Source organism: Arachis hypogaea, chromosome 1 (assembly GCF_003086295.3).
Source record: "Arachis hypogaea cultivar Tifrunner chromosome 1, arahy.Tifrunner.gnm2.J5K5, whole genome shotgun sequence".
Lineage (NCBI taxonomy): Eukaryota > Viridiplantae > Streptophyta > Magnoliopsida > Fabales > Fabaceae > Arachis > Arachis hypogaea.
In genome coordinates this window covers 110,554,877-110,574,631 of record NC_092036.1, presented here as the reverse complement: position 1 = coordinate 110,574,631, position 19,755 = coordinate 110,554,877, and the positions used below count along the sequence as shown (strand labels likewise).

Genomic DNA, 19,755 nt, shown 5'->3' with positions numbered 1-19,755 from the left:
CACCAACTCCATCAGCATTAGACTCATGCACATGCACAATCACTGTTGGGGCCTTATTGTTCCTGGGAGGAATGATTCTCTGACCTGATGGTTGGGGACTTGAGTGTCTCTTCCTTCTTTTTGATTGCGCTAAATTACCTTCCCCCTCCTCCTTATGATCCTCGTCTAGAATAACTTAAAAGAAAATATCTTGTGTTAACAACATGGCAGTTTAGTATCTATATGATACCTAAATCGCATAATTTTTCTAAATGAAATTATCTTCCACTGCAGGTTCAACATGTGGATTCACATCTTCACTTGACACTTTTCTGCACAGATTCTACTTCTGCTCTAGCTTCTTTAGTTGGTGTTTTCCCTCCTAATTTGGTGGTGCCCAATAGTGGTGGCCTTGCATGTTTCTTTTTTATCCTCTTTCTATCATATCTACCGACATTCTTAGAGGTTGACTCACCAACTACTATAGCTTGGCCTTCCCTATTTTGCTCTTCATTGGTTTTATGTCTAGAAGTTTGATTTCCCTCAACTTTGGGTGCCTCAGTTGGTAGTATATTAGTAGTCTTTACACTATTGTTGTTTTCATCATGCACCTCAGAAACAACATTACCCTTCTCTTGACCCACTTCTTTATTACCATTGTACTGATCCTCCATCACCTCATCTTCTCCCTGCCTTTCATTATCATCACACACATCCTTATCATCTACCTCTACAACTTCTACCTCTACTTCATCTACGTACTCAGAATTTTCTAGAACAGGATGCTCAAAATATAAGTGAACCCTATTACCATTTTTCATAGCAACATTACATATACTAACAACATTAGCATCCCTCTTAAGTGGCCTTAAACCATTTGATAAGTCAAAACCGGGCTCCAACCAATGAACGTCCTTAAACCCTATGTAACCTAAATCGAGAAACTACCCTTTTACCATAACTAAATTACAAGTATCCACACATACTCTGTCAATTTACTAACGGTACTCCCAGAATATTGCATTCCACCCTTTTGATTGCTCTCTAACCTACCTATGTGGTGCATCACGAATGTTATGAGTGCTGACATTTGAAACTCCAAGTAGAAAAAAGAGACATTTTAATACTAACAGAGCTCCAATCAACTACTAAAATTATTCTTCTAAAACAGAAAAAATGACCCAAACTAAACCCTAAACCAATGCAATACAGCAAACAATGTATACACCAAAAAACAAAATTTTAATGCCCGAAAATTCACATTGTCATATACTTAGTTACCATTTTTTTCATCAAAGACCATATAACCACAACAACATGAACGGCACAAAGTTCCTAACGGCAAAGATAATACGCGTACTTTGTCAGATGAACAACCACCAAGATGCGACAATGCCCCTCCAAGCCACCGCCGCGATGACGGTGGACGGACGATGGTCTTCGACAATGACTTGAAAAGGAGAAGATGGAGAGACAACAATGACTGCAACATTAACCCTTTTACTCTCTTTTACCGTGACTTCTTAATACATTAATTGGAATTAGGTTATTAATTAGGGATTAAAGTTATTGGATTGGGAAATTTGAAAACGGGTCCAGGTAAGCTCTCCATTTTTCACACAAGCTTTTTTGTTTACCACATCAGACACTTCTATCAATGGAGAAGACATCACTTGACGGCCAGGCATTTCATGTACGTTTTTAAATTATTTAAAGATATTTTTGTCGATAATAAAAGTGGAAACATTATTGTTAGCGTTTACAAAATTTGAGAGTATTTTTGGTGATTAATCTTTTATATAATTATTATTTATGATTGAATCAATCGATTTAACCTGTAATTCACCGATTACAGTAGTGACTTACGACCAAATAATTTGGCCAGGTTGATTGTCGAGTCGGTTCTGATAACTATACTACTACTGGCAATAATTTAGGCCCCGATTCCAATTTAATTATACCCGACCCGACTATCTGTTTATGACTCTACGTGCATCCAGTGACGAAAGAAGATAACCAAACTTGGAAGAGAAAGAAAAAACCACCGTGGTAGAATCTCCGCGTCACCACTCACCACTGAACTTTGAGTCTGAACTAGCAAGTGAGCGCATAAACAAACCCTAGAAAGCTTCAATTGGGAGAAATTTGGGGAAATAGAGCGAATATTGGAATTGAGAGTCGCAATCAATGGGTGCGAGTCGGAAGCTTCAGGGAGAGATCGATCGCGTCCTCAAGAAAGTCCAGGAAGGTGTTGAAGTCTTTGATAGTATCTGGAACAAGGTCCTACCTCTTCTTTTTTGGGTCAAATCTAAAATCTTAATTTTCTTTTTAAATTTTGCTGATCGAAAATTCACGCGAGAAATGGCGGCGTTGGTTGGGTTGTGTTAGGTTTACGACACAGATAATGCCAACCAGAAGGAGAAGTTTGAAGCAGACCTCAAGAAGGAGATTAAGAAGCTTCAGAGGTACAGGGATCAAATTAAGACTTGGATTCAGTCCAGCGAAATCAAGGACAAGAAGGTGCTTGATATACTGCATGTTCAAATTCCCTTTGTACTAAATGGACTATAAAAAAAATAAAAAAATGGTGCTTGTTATACTAAATTTCGCACTGATATGCCGAATTTATGCTCTTTTATTTGGAATGTTAGTTCCTTCAGTGTTTTGGGTTTTTAATCAATCAGGGTTTTATACATATGCTGAATAGCTGAATTCTGATGGTTGGTGAAATGAGTTAATCTTGGAAATTTTAGATGAATGTGATGTGATGTGATTTCAAGGAATTCACATGCAGTGGATGTATGTCGGTATGAGTATGATTGTGTCATTTTGAACCCATTGAGTAAATGATAATAATGCGTATATTGGCCTCTGCTTTGTTGCATACCCTTTTCATGCGGGGATGGGGGGGCTATTGTGTTTTGGTGGTTGTGCTGCCTCGGTTCATTGTGATAATATGGTTTCTCTTTTTTGGCACATTTTGATATAGGTTAGTGCCTCTTATGAGCAAGCTCTAGTGGATGCGCGCAAGTTAATTGAACGTGAAATGGAAAGGTTTAAGATATGTGAAAAGGAGACAAAGACCAAAGCATTCTCTAAGGAAGGCTTAGGTCAACAGCCTAAGACTGTAAGTCTGACCATGCCAAAAAAAAAAGGCTCCTTTGCTATTTTTCTAGTTTTGTATTACTTGTTATGCCTTCTTTGTGCTGAGCGTTGTGTTTTGCTATTTTCTCACAGGATCCAAAAGAGAAGGCTAAATCAGAGACAAGGGATTGGTTGAACAATGTGGTATGAAGTCAATTCCTTTGAATAATTTTCCAGTTTGCTTATTGTGCTTGCATCCAAAGTATGGCTAAAACTTGTTTGTGTTTATAGCTTTTCTGCCATCGTGTTCTTACTGTTGGATAGCTAATTCTCAGCCTTGTTTGCTTTGTATCCATTATCCAATATCCATGCTTATTGCAACATGATAAAATTTCTTGTGTAGGTTGACTGTTTATTGGAAATTTATGTTGCATTTCTCTTTGATGATATGTTGTTTAAATTTCATAAAATATTAATTTGAATGATGTGCCTGGCTCTCATAATTTTTTTTTAAATATTCGAGTAGGTTGGGGAGTTAGAATCTCAGATTGATAACTTTGAAGCTGAGCTTGAAGGGCTTTCTGTCAAGAAAGGAAAGAACAGGCCACCTAGATTGGTATGAAACATTCATACATTTCTTTGCTCTGCAAAGATCAACTGTTTTCAAAATCTCAAAAGCATTTCTGTTAAAATGATGGTTGACCTTTTGAACGGTCACTTACATCATGTCATGTTTTTCTTCTTTCTCAGACACATCTAGAGACATCAATTACTCGGCACAAGGCTCATATAAAGAAATGTGAATTTATCTTGAGGCTATTAGACAATGATGAGTTAAGTCCGGAGCAGGTTAATGATGTCAAGGATTTCTTGGATGATTATGTAGAGCGTAATCAGGTTTGTCTAATTATCATACCTAAAAAGGTTGGGCACTGATTTGGTTGTTAATTTAGTCTTTTTTTGGAGTGAGTGCTTAATGCATTATGCTTTGATAGAGGTGCTTGGAGGGGATTGAATTAACGTTGCTCTGTTTTTTGAAGATGACTCAAAATGAGATGCTGTCATTTAACCTTCCGATCTTTATGTATTCATTTTTATAAACATTTTTACATCTTTCTTCACTATCATTTTATGAAAGGGCACAATGACGTTGTTTGATCCATGTAACTGACTCCACCTAGAAAGATAAGGCTTTCTTGTTGTCGTCATTGCTACTGCTGCTGCTGTTTGTGTCAATTTTCTTAGACTGTTGACATGGTTCATGATAGGAGTATGGCACTGAAGAATTATTGAGGCTATTTAGCTGGCCTCATCCAGTACACAAGGCTTAGTAGTTATTTGTTGTCTTTGTTGCTGTATGAATGAAAACCTAACCTTCTGTTTCCCTTCAAACTTAACCACCTGAACATATCATACCATAATGCTTGACAATTTGCAATAGTGAACCACTTATTGTAACTTTTCTGTTTCTTCTATTTTTCATTTTTCTGCAGGAGGACTTTGATGAATTCAGCGATGTTGATGAACTATACAGCTCATTGCCTTTAGATAAGGTGGAGACTCTTGAAGATCTTGTTACAATCCCCCCTGGCCTATCTAAGGTATTTGTTTGCTCATGATTGTTTTGATGCAAGTATACAAGGGATCATTCAGTAATACATATTGAAGCAAATGTAGATTCAATTTACCACATTGGGTCATTGATTAATTTTTCACGTTGGCAAATTTTGCTGGATTCCTTGCTGGGCTATGCAGTTTATGATGGTAATGTATTATAGAAGTCTAACATTTAATTGATGGGTGATGCGGATTTTAATTCCGGAAGTGGTTAACTCTTTACAAGATACCCTCCATGAACCTCTTAATTGTGGGAGTCTAATGCACTGAGTTACCCTGTTTTTATTGGTTATTTTGACCCTAGGTTCCTATAACATTCCCTTTTGGTTAACTTGTAAGTACAATTCCTTTTGGAACTCCTGATTTGTTTTGTTTTCTGGTAGGCTACTCCTAGTCTCAGCTTGAAGAATACTTTGGCTGTCTCAGCATCACAATCAGCATCTGCATCTGCCTCACAAACATCTGTATGTATTTCATGTTTATGTTTATATGGAAGGATGCAGGAGTCAATGTTGTTGATATGAAAACATAAGAATGGATGGTTTCAGAAAACTTTTGAGGGATTAAATGTTAGGATGTTATTTTTTTCATGCCATAAAAAAAGGGCTATCTATTCCTTTTGTTTGGCCTTTAAGCAATTTTTATGATGTGATCTTAAAGCATCTGTCTAATTAAGAGTAATAGTAGTTAAGATTTTCAGATAATTATTGGTATTTCACCTGGTGAGTGTAGAAACAAGCGTGCATCTGCCATTTTAAATTGATGAACAATATTGTTGATTCCATTTCCAGGAAACTTTGACTTCTAATCATCAGGGTGTTTCCTCTTCTTCCAGGAGCAAGCTGATGACACAGCATCCCAGGATAGCAATTCTGACATTGGTGCAAGAACTCCACCTGCGAAAGTTAGTGGAATTATTTCTGCTACTTCCACACCAGCTGGCAACCATGCTACTCCTCTTTCTGTGAATGTTTCTACGCATAATTTGTCCAGTGCACCAGCTGCTGGATTGGTCCTTTCTGGTTCGAATTCAGTTCGGAGTCCCATGGAGAATGCTAATGCTGCGAATTCACCTTCTGCGAATCAATCTTCCTCTTTGAAGGAAGAAGAGATTAATAGTTTCCCTGGCCGGAGACCATCCCCATCGCTTTCTGATGCAGCACTAAGGAGCATTGGCCGAAACAACCTTTCAAATCAAGCAGCAGCTAGCATCCCTCTTGGTGCTGGGAACATGGTTTCTAACAATGGAACCCTTGGTTCAGTCCCTTCAGCCTCTGAAATAACTAAGAGGAACATGTTGGCAGCTGATGATAGACTTGGTGGAAGTAGTGGGATGGTGCAGCCTCTTGTATCCCCATTAAGTAATAGCAGATTGATTTTGCCTCAGGTTGGGAAGGCTAATGAAGCTGCCTCAGCTGACTCTAATGCCATTAATGAGGCTGCAGCTGTATCTAGTAGAGTTTTCTCCCCATCTGTGGTTCCTGGCATGCAATGGAGACCTGGAAGTCCATTCCAGAACCAAAGTGATGCGGTAAATTGTCTTAAATTTTAGTATGATATATGGTGGTCATATGTTTTTTTTGGGCAAGCTTTTGTGTTTTTTCAAAGTAGGAGAGATTCATTTATGCCAGAAGTATGTGCAATTAGAATGTGTTATAATATTGATTGCTGAGTACCAATAGACATGTAGTTGAGTCAGATTCAAAGTTAAAATCTGAATCTGTACATCTGAACGAATATTTTAAGGTTATCGCATGCTAAGTACACTGCTAGGCCTAGAAACTTTTACTCAGTATAGGTACATTCTTTTTCTTGCTGCTGTTGACTGGTTGAATGGAAGGGTTGTTCTATGTAGCGTGTTATTGTATATGTTGAATATTTACCTCTTACAGTGCTGGTTCAATTTGATATTCATGTGCAGATTCGTCAAAGAACTGAAATAGCTCCAGATCAAAGGGAAAAGTTTTTGCAGAAGTATCAGCAAGTGCAGCAGCAGGGGCACAGCACCCTGCTTACTATGCCTTCTCTTGGAGGAAATCCTAAGCAGTTTTCTGCCCAGCAGCAAAATCCACTTTTGCAACAGGTATTTCTCCTGTTTTGGGCTTTTCTTTGCTTGTTCCAAAGATGTCGTGTCTAGTTTTTCTATTCCAACAATGGCATCTTTATAATTCTAATTTTAAAAATAACTACCTACATCTACGGAATCTACGGTTGAGTTGTCTTCGTTTGACCTCAAGGTCATGGGTTCAAACCGTGGAACCAATCACCGATGCAATTAAGTTAGGCTGTTTACATTACATCCTTTGGGTATGACCTTTCTCCAGACCTTGCATTAACACGGGATTGTTGTGCACTGGGCTGCCTCATATATATATATAAATGGTCTCTTCTAATAATTTTTTTATGTTCTCTGTAGTCTTTTCTCCAGACCTTGCATTAACACGGGATTGTTGTGCATTGGGCTGCCTCGTGTATATATATATATATATATATATATATATATATATATATATATATATATATATATATATATATATATATATATATGGTCTCTTCTAATAATTTTTTTATGTTCTCTGTAGTCTTTTCTACTGGATTAATTGTAGCCCTACATTGTTGGATGCGGGGTTGGTTTTGATTTTTGTTTTATTTTGTTTTCCCTCCTCCCTCCTGTTTGAGAAATGATGGGAAAAATTGCATAAAAGTAGGAAGATTGGTAGCTTTACTTTGTTTAAATGTACAACTAGATAGTTTGTCTCATGCCTAATTTCATTTATTTAAAAATGCTTTAAAGAATTCTGTACATGTATATCCTGTTTTAGCTCCATTCCGTATACAATCGTATATATTTATAGTTTTACATTTTAGTTAAATGATAATCCACAGTTCCTTCTATGACCTGACTTTATATATGATAAAAATATATTCTGCATGACATGCTACAATATTTGCAGTTTAACTCCCAAGGTTCCTCTGTTTCTTCTCAATCTGCTATTGGCCTTGGAGTCCAGTCACCAGGTCTTAGTGGTATTTCAACTACTACACTACAGCAGCCACCGAACTCGGTCCATTCCCCATCTGGTCAACAGTCATTGATGTCAGGTGTTTCCAAAGATGCAGGTGTTTGTGTTACTTTTATATAATATATAATACTATACTATATTATGCTTTGATGTATAAGTTTTATTCCCTTTTTAGTCAGACTACTTTCCTCCATTTTTGTTCTCTTGTTTCAATACTAAGAAAACTTGTGGACAAAACCCTTAATAACTTATATTTAAATGACATGGTTTACAATAAGCCTGGAAGTCATTTGATTCAAGTAGTTGATCTCTGAAAAAAGACTTTGTTCTTGAAATGCAGCCAATACCATGACGTGTTCTAGTTCCTACCTGATCATTGCGATCAAGTGGAAATTACGTCTTCGTATTAGGCTGTGAATGAATTTGCAAATTACGATGCTGTTAACTGAATTAATATCAACTTCAACATGTGGACATATTTGTTTCAAGAGATCAAAACCTATTTAACATATCCAAAACAAAATACCAAGATTGGTTTATGATGAAAGTTGAGGAACATATCCTAATTCCTAGATTTTTTATTATGCAGATGTTGGCAATTCTAAAATTGAAGATCCACAACATCAGAATTTTCCTGATGATTCAGCTGTTGAATCTACTGGTAGTACTGGGGTTGGCAAGAGTCTCATAAGTGATGATGATTTGAAATCAACATTTGCTGCAGATTCTCCAGTATGCTGGCTAACATCTTAATCTTTTATATTCTTAAGATATATCATCCTTTTGCATTACATATGAAAGCACATAAAGTTTTGTACTTCTCTGTGCTTTTAAGACAAAATGTAGTCCAATAGTTGCTAAGTAAGGTAATCATGAAAGTGGGTTAATGTGCATAATGGGATGTCTGGTTGTGGAGACAGATTAGAGTAGAGATTTGGTGCAATTTGATTAGAGAGGATATTGTAAGGGAGGGGAGCTGAAAAAGTTAAGCTGAATTTTGGCTTCGGCTTGGGAGAGTTGAGCTGCTATAGAGCTGAATATACCCTTACTGTTTCCCCTTGGAACTAGATTCAGGAGAATAATGCACAAGGAATGGGCTAAACTAAAACCCATTAACTTACAATCATGATTAATGTTTACCTAAGGCGGCAGTGAATTTTAAATTTATATATATTTGAAGGATATGGAGTTTTTTCTGGATAGCCTCTGATTTGAAAACCAGTTGTATGGCCTAGTTAAGCTGGGCGAGAGCTATATGCTTACTTGTACTCTTCTGACTTGCAGATAGAAAAAGAGTCATTTGGATTGATTTCTGTGCACATGATGTGAAAGGATATTTTGTGTGTGTGTGTGTGTAGTGAACTTAAGGATGACCTAAGCCAGCTATTTTTGTTTATGCTACAGGCAGGGGTATCCATCTCCCTTGCAGAAGCTGGTCAAACATCCAGAGATATTGATTTGTCTCCTGGCCAACCTTTACAACCCAATCAACCTACTGGTAACCTTGGTGTCATTGGGAGAAGAAATGGCACGGATCTTGGAGCCATTGGTGATAGTTTCACTGCATCAAGTTCAAGTATTAATCCAAGTGGAGTGCGTGATCAATTATACAATTTACAAATGCTTGAGGCAGCACACTACAAACTTCCTCTACCCAGAGACTCAGAACGTCCTAGAGCTTATACTCCTGTATGCATTGCCAATCATATTCATCTTCCTGTTCACTGCATAATCTATCATATGGCCATATAATGAGCTCTTGTTTTCCTATTTTCTTGTGGTTCTGCAGAGGCACCCAACGATAACACCTTCTAGTTATCCTCAGACACAGGCTCCTATTGTTAATAATCCTGCTTTTTGGGAGAGAGTAGGTCTTGAACCATTTGGCACTGATACATTGTTCTATGCATTTTATTATCAACAGGTACTTTAACATTCCGAGTTATTAATGTTATTCTATGAGTCAATCATGTGGGGCTTATATCTGTTATTTTATGCAGAACACTTACCAGCAGTATTTGGCTGCAAAGGAACTAAAGAAACAGTCCTGGAGATACCACAAAAAGTATAACACATGGTTTCAGCGTCATGAAGAGCCCAAAGTTGCTACAGATGAATATGAGCAAGGAACATATGTGTACTTTGATTTCCATATTGCAAATGATGACCTTCAACATGGGTGGTATGTAGACTTAATTATTATACTATTTGCAATCACTTTGGGCATATATACGTACACTGTTTTGAAATTTAAAACATGATCATTGGATGGTAAAATAAAATGAGTATAGAATTTGTAGCAGCTTTTATTAGGTTTATATCACATTTGCAATGATTGCACTTTTTAGCTGCCTTTGTGGTTACCCTTACTTGAATGACGTTGATTGTGTTTTTCAGGTGTCAAAGAATCAAAACTGAGTTCACTTTTGAATATAATTATCTTGAAGACGAGCTTCTTGTATAGAGGATTCAGACCCAAGTGGTAATAATGTCTTGGTTATTATTTTTTTTCCTTAGGTTTTAGCAAATATAATTATGTTTGATTTATAAGCTTGTTATGTTTTCCAAGTATTAGTTTTCTTTCTCATATCCTCGTTCCTTATTCTGCCATATGTGTATGGCTGTTTATCCATGTAATCATTCTCATTTCGGCCCACTAAACTTATGTTCATGTTCTCCTTCTGCCGCCCAACACTTAGTTCTGGACAACATAGCTGGTCTAATGATAGTATGATGAATTTACGCTTAAGTTTTGAAGATATTTTTTGTGGCATATAAAACCCAAAGCACTCCACCATTTTTGACCAATCCGCTTGAATCATATGATTTATGCCCTCTTCTATTTCTCTATTGTTTTGAATAATGCATCCAAGACACTTAAACCACTTTACTTGTGGTATGATGTCCCCAATTTTCACTTTACTAGTGTTTCTCCTCCTTATGCTGAATTTATACTTCCATATACTCTGACTTAGCATGACTTGTGAGCAAATCATATACTTTCGGAGCCTATCTCCAAAAATCTAGGTTGTCATTTAAAACTTCTTGCGATTCTCCAATAAGGACGATGTCATTTGCAAAAAGCATTTAACATGGTATGGGTTCTTGGTTATGCTCAGTGAGTACCTTCAAAACCAGTGTGAAAAGGTATGAGCTTAGAGATGACTATTGATGTAATCCTACACCAATGGGAAATTCCTATGTTACACCATCTTGGGTTCAAACTCTAGTTGTAACCTCCTCATCCATGTTCTTAATTTCACGAATATGTGTAATCCTTACTCCTTTCTTCTCCAAAACCTTCGATAGGACCTCTCTTGGTACCCTATCATTTTCTAAGTTAATAAACACCATTTGTCGATCCTTTTTGTTATTCTGGGTCACTTCCATCATTCTCCTTAACAAGAATATGTCCTCCATGGTAGTTCTACCCGGCATAAAATCAATATAGTATTCCAAAACTCGAGTCTCTTGTCTCAACCTCCATTTTATCACCTTTTCCCAGAATTTCAAGGTATGGTTCATAAGCTTGATCCCTTTGTGGTTTCCACAATTTTCTATATCTTATTGTTGTAGATAGGGAGATACTCTTCCTCCAGTTGTTTAGCATCTTCTTAGACCTTAAAATCTCATTAAAAAATTTGGAAAAAATATAACAATATATTACTACATTTATTTGGAATTAATATGATTTGATGCTAGATTGAACTATAGTTTAATTCATTTCGCTCTGGTTTATTTTTAAAATCACTGTTAAACAATAGTATAGCCTAAAAAGACAAAGTAGAAAGATTGAGGAATAAGGTTGAAGGGAGGAAAAAAAACCCTTGCTTCGGTTTGGTGGTTGGGGGATCCCATCATTTTTCTGTAGTGAAACAAGGGTGAGAGTGCCACTTTGGAAATATATCTAGAAACTTCATTGTAGTGGACGGCTGGGCGAATGAAGTTTAACATGCTAAGTTGAAGCAATCGGCATTTTCCATTTCTTTCTTTCTTTCTTTCTTTCTTATTTAGTTTTTTGCTCAACTCTGCCTGTGGTCTATACTACACACATAGAATACTGGGAGAGACTTGATGAACTAGTTGTTCTGCCTGGATTTGAAGAAAGGACAATGAATTGCTGAGTTAGATAGCTCATATTTGGCTTCCGAGCTACCTTGTTAAGTTGCACATGTCATGCTTCTTATATTGGTACTCTGCTTTACAAGAGTTGTTTTGTGTATTTCTTACCATATCCGGCCCTTGTCATTGCAGGTTTATTGCCAAATGGGTCTGGAGTCATGGAATCATTGGTAATGCAATTCACAGGCTACCTTGTATAGGCAAGGCAATGACAATATTTTGCTCTTTGCGGCTAGTTGAACTAGCTTGAACTAGCTTGTCTATTTTCATTTAGGAGAGTTCTTTAGAGCATGGAAACTATGTACATTTACCCTTTTAAACCTATTCCTATGTGGAGCTCTGGGGTCCCCATTCAGTGCCTAGGAATGATGTGCATGTGTAGTTTTTTCTTATGATCATAGTTGCTCATTGATTTGATGTCATATGCCTATATTTACTTGATAAATGTTTTTGAAGTATATTTTGAACTGATTTAGTCACGTTAGCTCAGAGACTACTGCACAAAAAATCATGTTATATTATATGCATAATAACTTTTAAAACTCCATGTGATACTAGCGAAATTTTCATACTTTTTTCCCAGATTCATATCCGGTCTTGTGCTTTGAAAACATCATGAATGTAATTGGTTTATTACTTTATTACTGCTACTGCGAAATTGATGTGCTTTTACTTATTGCATCAATGAACCGTTGAAATCACTGGATTGTTTTTCTGGTTAAGAGTGTATAGATAATGTACATAATTTCATGATCGAAGAATGTTCAACCAAGGGATCGATTGCACCAACTACTTTGTAAGACATTTTCCTGAGTATACAAGCAATACAATAAAACAGACTATACTAAACTTTCTAGGTACTAATGATTTCCAGTGTCGTTAATTTCTCGAAATTTACATGTACAATGTGAACAGGCGTCAGCTTTTCAAAATAGATACATAGAGTAATATATCAAATTAGTCTTTAAAAGAATTTTTAATTTTTAGTTGGATAATTTAATCTTCAATAAATTTTAACAATGAAATCAATTTTTATCTTTTGTTTTGTTCATAGCTATCAGATTCGGTCTGACCTATTGAAAATTCAGTCACTCGGTCATCAACCTGGTTAAGCAATTAACTCGGTCAAATTTAGTCAAATATGATAAAATTCGGTCAAACTCGTTCAAAACCAGTTTAAATCGATCCAATCAAACCTGCTAAAAAATATTATTTTCTATACATAATTTTTTTATTAAATGTTTTACATTAATAAAATTAAATTATATTCACAAATTTAAAGAAAAAATATTTTATTAACTACAATATATTTTTTATTTTTTATGATTTTTATTTTTATTTTTTTCTATAAATATTTAAAGAGTAAAATATATATAAATTTATAAATATTTGAAGAGTATAATAAATATAAACTAATTAATGAGTTATTAAAATTTAGAAATAATAATTAATTGAATACAAAATAAAATTAAAGAAAAAAGATATTTATCATAGAAATTAAAAAATATATAATTATTTAATTATGATTGGATCAACTAGTTTAACCTGTGTGATCTATCGGTTGAATCAGTAATCTAGTAATTTAGTAGGTTAATTGGTTCAATTACCGATTGGTTCTAATAACTATGATTTTGTTAGATATCTTAATCTCCATATCAATTTTTAATAAAAATATTAGATAAATTAATTTTTGTCATTATTTAATAAAGACATCCGTTTTTTAAAATTTCACATCAATCCTTTCATATAGATGAATAATCTAATGTGATGATTAATTTTTTAAATAAATTTATTAAAAAATATTCATCAGCTATTAAGAATGGACAGAAAAGTATTGTATAGAATTTGAATTGCTCACCGTATAATTTGAATCAGAGTGATTCAAACTTCCTTATGCGCAATTCGAATAATGTAATATCTCACTATATAATTTAAATAATTTTATTAAGAAATTATCATGAATATTTTTTAATAAGTTTATTTAAAAATATTTATGAGTTATTAAAAATGGACAAAAGAGTATTGTATGGAATTCGAATTGATAACTCAATAATATTTAAAAAAAGTCTTGTAATTAAATATTTTATTAGCTTTTTTTTAATGTATGAAATAAAATATATATTGTTTATTTTTAAATTAATAATTTTTTTAATAAATTATTAATTTTTTAACAGCATCATTCGAATTATACCATGAATAATTCGAATCAGTCAAATTCGAATTACTTGGGAACGCGTGCGTGGGTGTAATTCGAATCACCCTTATTCGAATGACTGTGTAATTCGAATTCGGTTGATTCGAATTAGTGGATGTGTGTAATTCGAATCGGTCATAGAGATAAAGTTCGAATTAGGTTGATTCGAACTATATAAAAATGTTTCTTAGTTGATTCATGAACTAGTTTTTGATTTGGCTAATTTGTGTAAATATTTTCTACCCTTAGCTTATATAAGTGATTTGCCCTTTTATATATATTAAAATAGAAAATATTGCTTTTTATGAATATATATAATATTTTATATATTAAATTGTGAATATATTTAATAAAATTAAATGAAATAAATATATATTATAGATAATATATATAATAATAATTAAAATTAGGAAAAAAAATCCAAAGTCTACTTTTTTTTAGATGACGGTAAGAGAAAGAGAAATTTCTAATATTTTAAAAATCTTTGAAATTCATTTATTTTTTGCAGGAGTAGCTTGTTTTGGTTTTGAGCACAATTTTGCAAAAAAATAACCTGCTTATTTCTCAAGAAGATGAAGATATATATATATATGTGGACAAACATACAGGACGAGTGGAGGTCTCGGTCTCTCCAATCGTTTTAAAAAAAAATTAATAGTAATAAATTATTAAGTATAATTTAATTTTTTTAAAAATTTATTTAATATATAGTTTAGTATAAATAAAAGTCTAATCTAACTTAAATATTAATAATTTTTAATAATATTTAAAAAATAAGTAATATTTAAAAAATTTAAAAATGATATTATTACAAATATTTTTTAATTTTAGATTTCTCTAAATAAATATAGTAGTTATTTTAAATATTTTAATTTTTTAGATCTCACTAAATAAATATAGTAGTTATTAAAAAAAACTATATTAAAATATAAAGATTTAACAAACGATTTCATCAATCGGTTTTTCAATTATTGAGTTCTACCATAAAAAATTAAACAATAATAGAAATGATAATTTTAAAAAATTTAAAATATTTAAATTTTAAAATAACTATTATATTATTTAGTGAGATTTAAAATATTAAATTTTTAAATATATAATCAAGAATAATTAAATAAACTCATTTATATAAAAAATTTCATTATAAAAAATTACAATTTGAAAATATAAAATTTTAAAATACAAATGACAAAATAACTTTATAATAATTTAATTATTTTTATTATTTATGTAAAGAGAATATTGTTTATTAAAGTTTAAAAAATAATTTTAAAATTAGTACTATAAAAAATATTTTAAATTTAATATTATGAAGAAACCAAATTTATATAAGGACTAATTTGATTAATTTTTAAAATTTTAGAGATAAAAATGATTTACGTTTGGATTTTTAGGGACTATTTTGATTATAAATAACTTTTTTACATGTCAATTGACACGTGACATATTAGGTGTCACTGACTTGATACATCAACCAATCATCTTGGGACACGTGGCAATAACATACCACGTCATCATGCCATGTGACACTTAACGTGACACGTTATTATCTAACTTACGAAAGGACCAATTTGACTTACGTTTCATCTTAATGACTAATATGACTAAAGAAATTATTTGAAAACTAATTTAAAGAATGGATAATTTTTCAAAGAAGAATTTGACTATTAACAAAAAAAACAAGCGAAAGATGAATTTTCACTTTCCACTTTTCTATTAAAAATGCAAAATTCGTATTATATGTTATTTTTTAAAATTTATATAACTATAATTTATTTGCGGTACTAGCTATATATCCGACTACTGAATTATTATTAATGTAAAATATATGTTAAAATTTAAATATTTATTAAACATAAATTAAAGAACTTATGTGTTTATATACAAATATATAATGATTAATTTGGTAGTTAATTTTTAGTGTGTATATAATATTTCCTTATGCTAGCTAGGTGTATAACTAAAATCAGTTATCGGTGTAAAACGAAATAAAAAATATTATGTGCACACCAAAATTAACTATTATATATTTGTATATTAATACAATTGTAATTTAATTTATTTTTAATATTTATTTTTTATTTTAATGTGTATTTTATACTAATAACTAATTTTAGTGGCTAATTTTGATATACACCTAATATGATTAAAGTAAAATATATATTGGAATATAAAATATATATTAAAAAATAAATATATAATATATGTATTTATACTAAATATATATGACACGACACAGAACACGTGGACATACAAATTTTAAATTCTTATAAGATATGGAGACATGATATACATATATATATATATATATATATATAATTTTTTAAATAAATTATAATGATATTTTGATATTTTATTAATATTAAAATATAAATTAATTTTTAAAATTTTTTAATTATATAAAATATTTAAAATAATTTTTTATTTTAATAAATAATAATTTATATTATTTCTAAACTCATTTCAAAAATATATGTTAAGAATAAAGTTGGACACGTTAATACGTGATGGTATTTAGATATATTCAAATGTGTCCGAAAAAATTATTTTACTTTTTATTAAGATACGGTTGGACGCATAAAATACATGCATCAACACAATATCGTATCGAAAATATGTGTGCTACACAGACACGCTTCATAGATAATAACTAATTTGGTGAACGTGAATGTAAATAATAAAAAATAGGCCAAAATCTAATTAAGATAGTTTTACTAGTAATTAATTTAGGATAAATAAATATAATAAAAATATAATTGACAATAAATCATTTTAGTGATTAATTCTTTTTTTTTTCCTTAAGTCTTAATTGAAATTTTCTTTACTCTCTTCTCTTTGTTGACCTTTAACTAAAAATTTTCTTATTCTCTACTCTCTCTTCTCTCTTCTTTGTGCTTTTATTGAACACCATGCTAAATTATCATAATAATTCACCAAAATCAATTTGAAATCAGATTCAAACTAACTTAAAACACTTGAATCCAAATTACTATGGTGATTCACCAAACGAAGGAGCACAAGACGACTACAGTGGCGATACACAAGCGACATCGACGAAGCTGCAGATATGAGTAGAGGTAGCGGCGCCAAGGACAGCGCCTCCACAGAGGGGAAGCGGAGCAAATGAGATGAAACGGCTTCTGTTTACCTTGATGGTGCAACAACGGGAAAAGGCGGAGATCTCTGATCTCGTGAGTTCTATCGCAGACTTTTAATCGCGGCTAGGCCACCATCACTCATGGTGGTGTCGTTTCCCTGAGATCGTGATGTAGCGGCGACCGACCTTGAGTTCTCCAGCTATAGTGACATTGATGGCGGTACATGCGGTTGTGGTTTGTTCCACGGTGCATGGCGAGTGAGAAAGAAGCAATGAAAAAGGGCGAGGTGGTGACTAAAATGGAAGAAGTACTGGCAACGTCGGTAACCACAACCCCTACTCCAACGGTGGCGTGTTTGAGCAACGAAGAAGTGGCTTGTTGTGATAAGGGAGTGTTTTGGAAAGAGGTTGAGGGCGAAGCCACGTTAGGGTTATGTTTTGAAATTTTGGTCTAACCATATTCATTTTGGGTAATGTGCATGTTTTACAAGATTTTGGTAATAAAAACTTACTTTAAGTGGATTCATGGAATTTAGTTTAAACAATGGGATTTAGGTGGTAATTTTATTTCAACTTTGCTAAATAACCAAGTAAGATACCAGCATTTTTAAATTTTAAAAAATGTGTGTTGTCGCGTTCTACTCCCTAAAAAAACATCCTAAAACTTAGAAAGGAAAGTAAAAAATATCAGTAACTCACATAAAAAATCATCCATTTATTCACAAAGAAACATCAATTTATTCGAAAAGAAACATTAAAAAAATAATTAAATAAAAAATAAAAAAAACAGGAACGCACTGCAAAAGGGCATTGCAGTAGTTGGTGGCGCTGCATTCGCGAGAGAGAAGGAGCTGTGGTGGTCGAAGACGGTGTGAATCGTGAGGGATAGGGAAATGAGTGGTCCTAGGCGCGACGAATCACAAAGGAGAGCGCTATGATGGTCTTGAGCACGACAAATCGTGAGGGGAGAGCGTGTTGCAGCAATGAGCGGCACTATGAAGAACAAAGGAGGGCACTGCGATGGTCCTGGGTGCGGCAAATCGCAAGGGAGGACACTGCGGTGGTTGTCAATGCTATGAATAACGATGGAAGACGTTGTGGTGGGAGAGGAAGACAACAAAATGAGCAGCGTGAGTAGGAGTGGGAGAGAAAGAAGGGGTATGCGGTTGTTTTTTTCAATTTTCGGGTTAGATTTAAGGGTTTTTTTGTGTTATTGGGTCTTTTTGTTACAGCCCACATTGTAGTTGCCTGATATCTTAGATTTTTTTCCTTTTTATTTTGGACAGTAAACTGAAAATAAGATAGAACATATTATTTTAGAATGACTTAATACAACGTTGAGGACAAGGTTGTCATTAAGAAAAATACAATGTAATCAATAAAAATAGGTCAAGGTCCAATTAGAATAGTTTTACAAATAATTGAGAGTTAAGCCCCACTTTAGTTCTTGAGATTCGTGAGTTGCACTGATTTAGTCACTGATATCTCAATTACTCTAATTTAGTCCCCCATATTCCAAAAAGTGCACCACATTGGTTCTTCATTCATTTTCCGTCAATGGAGCAGTAATACAGTGAGTGACATGGCTTACTCCTCTCCTTCGCCACCACCGCCACCTCCTCTTCTTCTCTGCAAATTTTTGCCACTCTTTTCACTCCCACTTCATCTTTTGCACCCATTCCTCTCAAACTCAAACATTCACAGCACCATCACCATTCATAACCATAACAACAGCACGAGCAACAATAACGCATTCAAACCATAGCAACTTTTTCTCTTTCTTCTTCCGTCACCTTTCCTTCCTCATCTCCCACCCATGGTCCGAGAGGTCTTGCTTCCTCTGCCACCTTATCTCTACTATGTACTTCCACTGCTTGCCCGATAATCTCAAAAATTTTGCGCTGCCCTGAGTTGATACTCCAATTCAATGCTGAGGTTGCCAGCTACTTTGTCTTCACCATTGATAGGTCTTGTGGTTCTTGTTTTCTTCCATTCCCAATTCAATTATTTTCTTTCGATCGTGTTGAATTGAATTAAACAATTATATGCTTAACAACTTATTCAGCAGTTTCAAAAATAGATGCACATGCATGAAGACAATTCAAATCAGGATCTTAAAAGGGAAAAAATAAGTTTTCTGGTTTAGCTTATAAAGGGGAAAAATGATTGAATTGGTGTAATTATATTAGCCGTTAGCAAGAAGTAAGCCACGTCACTCACGGTGTTACTGTTCCGATGATGAAAAATGGGCATCGGACTAACGTGGTGCATATTTTTTAATTTGGAAAACTAAATTAGAGTAACTAAAATTTTGGAGACTAAATCGGTGCAACTTGCGAATCTTAAGGACCAAAGTGAGGTTTAACTCAATAATTGATTTACTATAAATAGATATAGTAAGAATGTAATGGGCAACAAATAATTTTAGTTATTGATGCTATTTTTTATTATTTTAATGGAGATTTTTTCTACTCTCTTTTTTTTATTGATCCTCAGTCAAAAAATTTTTTTATTATTATCTCTGTATCTCTTAAATTCTTTTTACAGTAAATTTTTTTATTTTTAAATTAATTTAGTGAGAGCTCAAATCCCATTAGCAGACATCAAAAATCAAAATAATTTTGTAACTAAATGCTCGT

General features: G+C 33.3%; 1 protein-coding gene across 2 annotated transcripts; it reads left to right on the top strand.

Moving 5' to 3' along the window:
- Window positions 1-1,806: 1,806 nt before the first annotated feature.
- Window positions 1,807-12,367, top strand: LOC112709914 (uncharacterized). 2 transcript variants are annotated; one of them, XM_025761913.3, is made up of 17 exons: window positions 1,807-2,259; window positions 2,368-2,499; window positions 2,969-3,106; window positions 3,217-3,267; window positions 3,590-3,679; window positions 3,814-3,960; window positions 4,557-4,664; window positions 5,064-5,144; window positions 5,516-6,211; window positions 6,602-6,763; window positions 7,635-7,800; window positions 8,293-8,435; window positions 9,108-9,392; window positions 9,493-9,627; window positions 9,704-9,885; window positions 10,101-10,185; window positions 11,958-12,367. In XM_025761913.3, exons 1-16 carry the CDS (start codon window positions 2,167-2,169, stop codon window positions 10,165-10,167), a joined length of 2,676 nt encoding a protein of 891 aa, XP_025617698.1. In that variant the 5' UTR covers window positions 1,807-2,166; the 3' UTR covers window positions 10,168-10,185; window positions 11,958-12,367. The 2 variants fall into 2 exon arrangements, with proteins under 2 accessions (XP_025617698.1, XP_025617706.1); XM_025761921.3 differs by having other exon boundaries at window positions 1,922-2,259; window positions 7,635-7,782.
- The last annotated feature ends 7,388 nt before the right edge of the window (window positions 12,368-19,755 follow it).

Coding starts and splice junctions, on each gene's coding strand:
- LOC112709914 (XM_025761913.3), top strand. CDS start 2,167: ATGGGTGCGAGTCGGAAGCTTCAGGGAGAGATCGATCGCGTCCTCAAG. Junction 3,680..3,813: donor AGAACAGGCCACCTAGATTG/GTATGAAACATT, acceptor CTTCTTTCTCAG/ACACATCTAGAGACATCAAT. Junction 6,764..7,634: donor AAAATCCACTTTTGCAACAG/GTATTTCTCCTG, acceptor CAATATTTGCAG/TTTAACTCCCAAGGTTCCTC.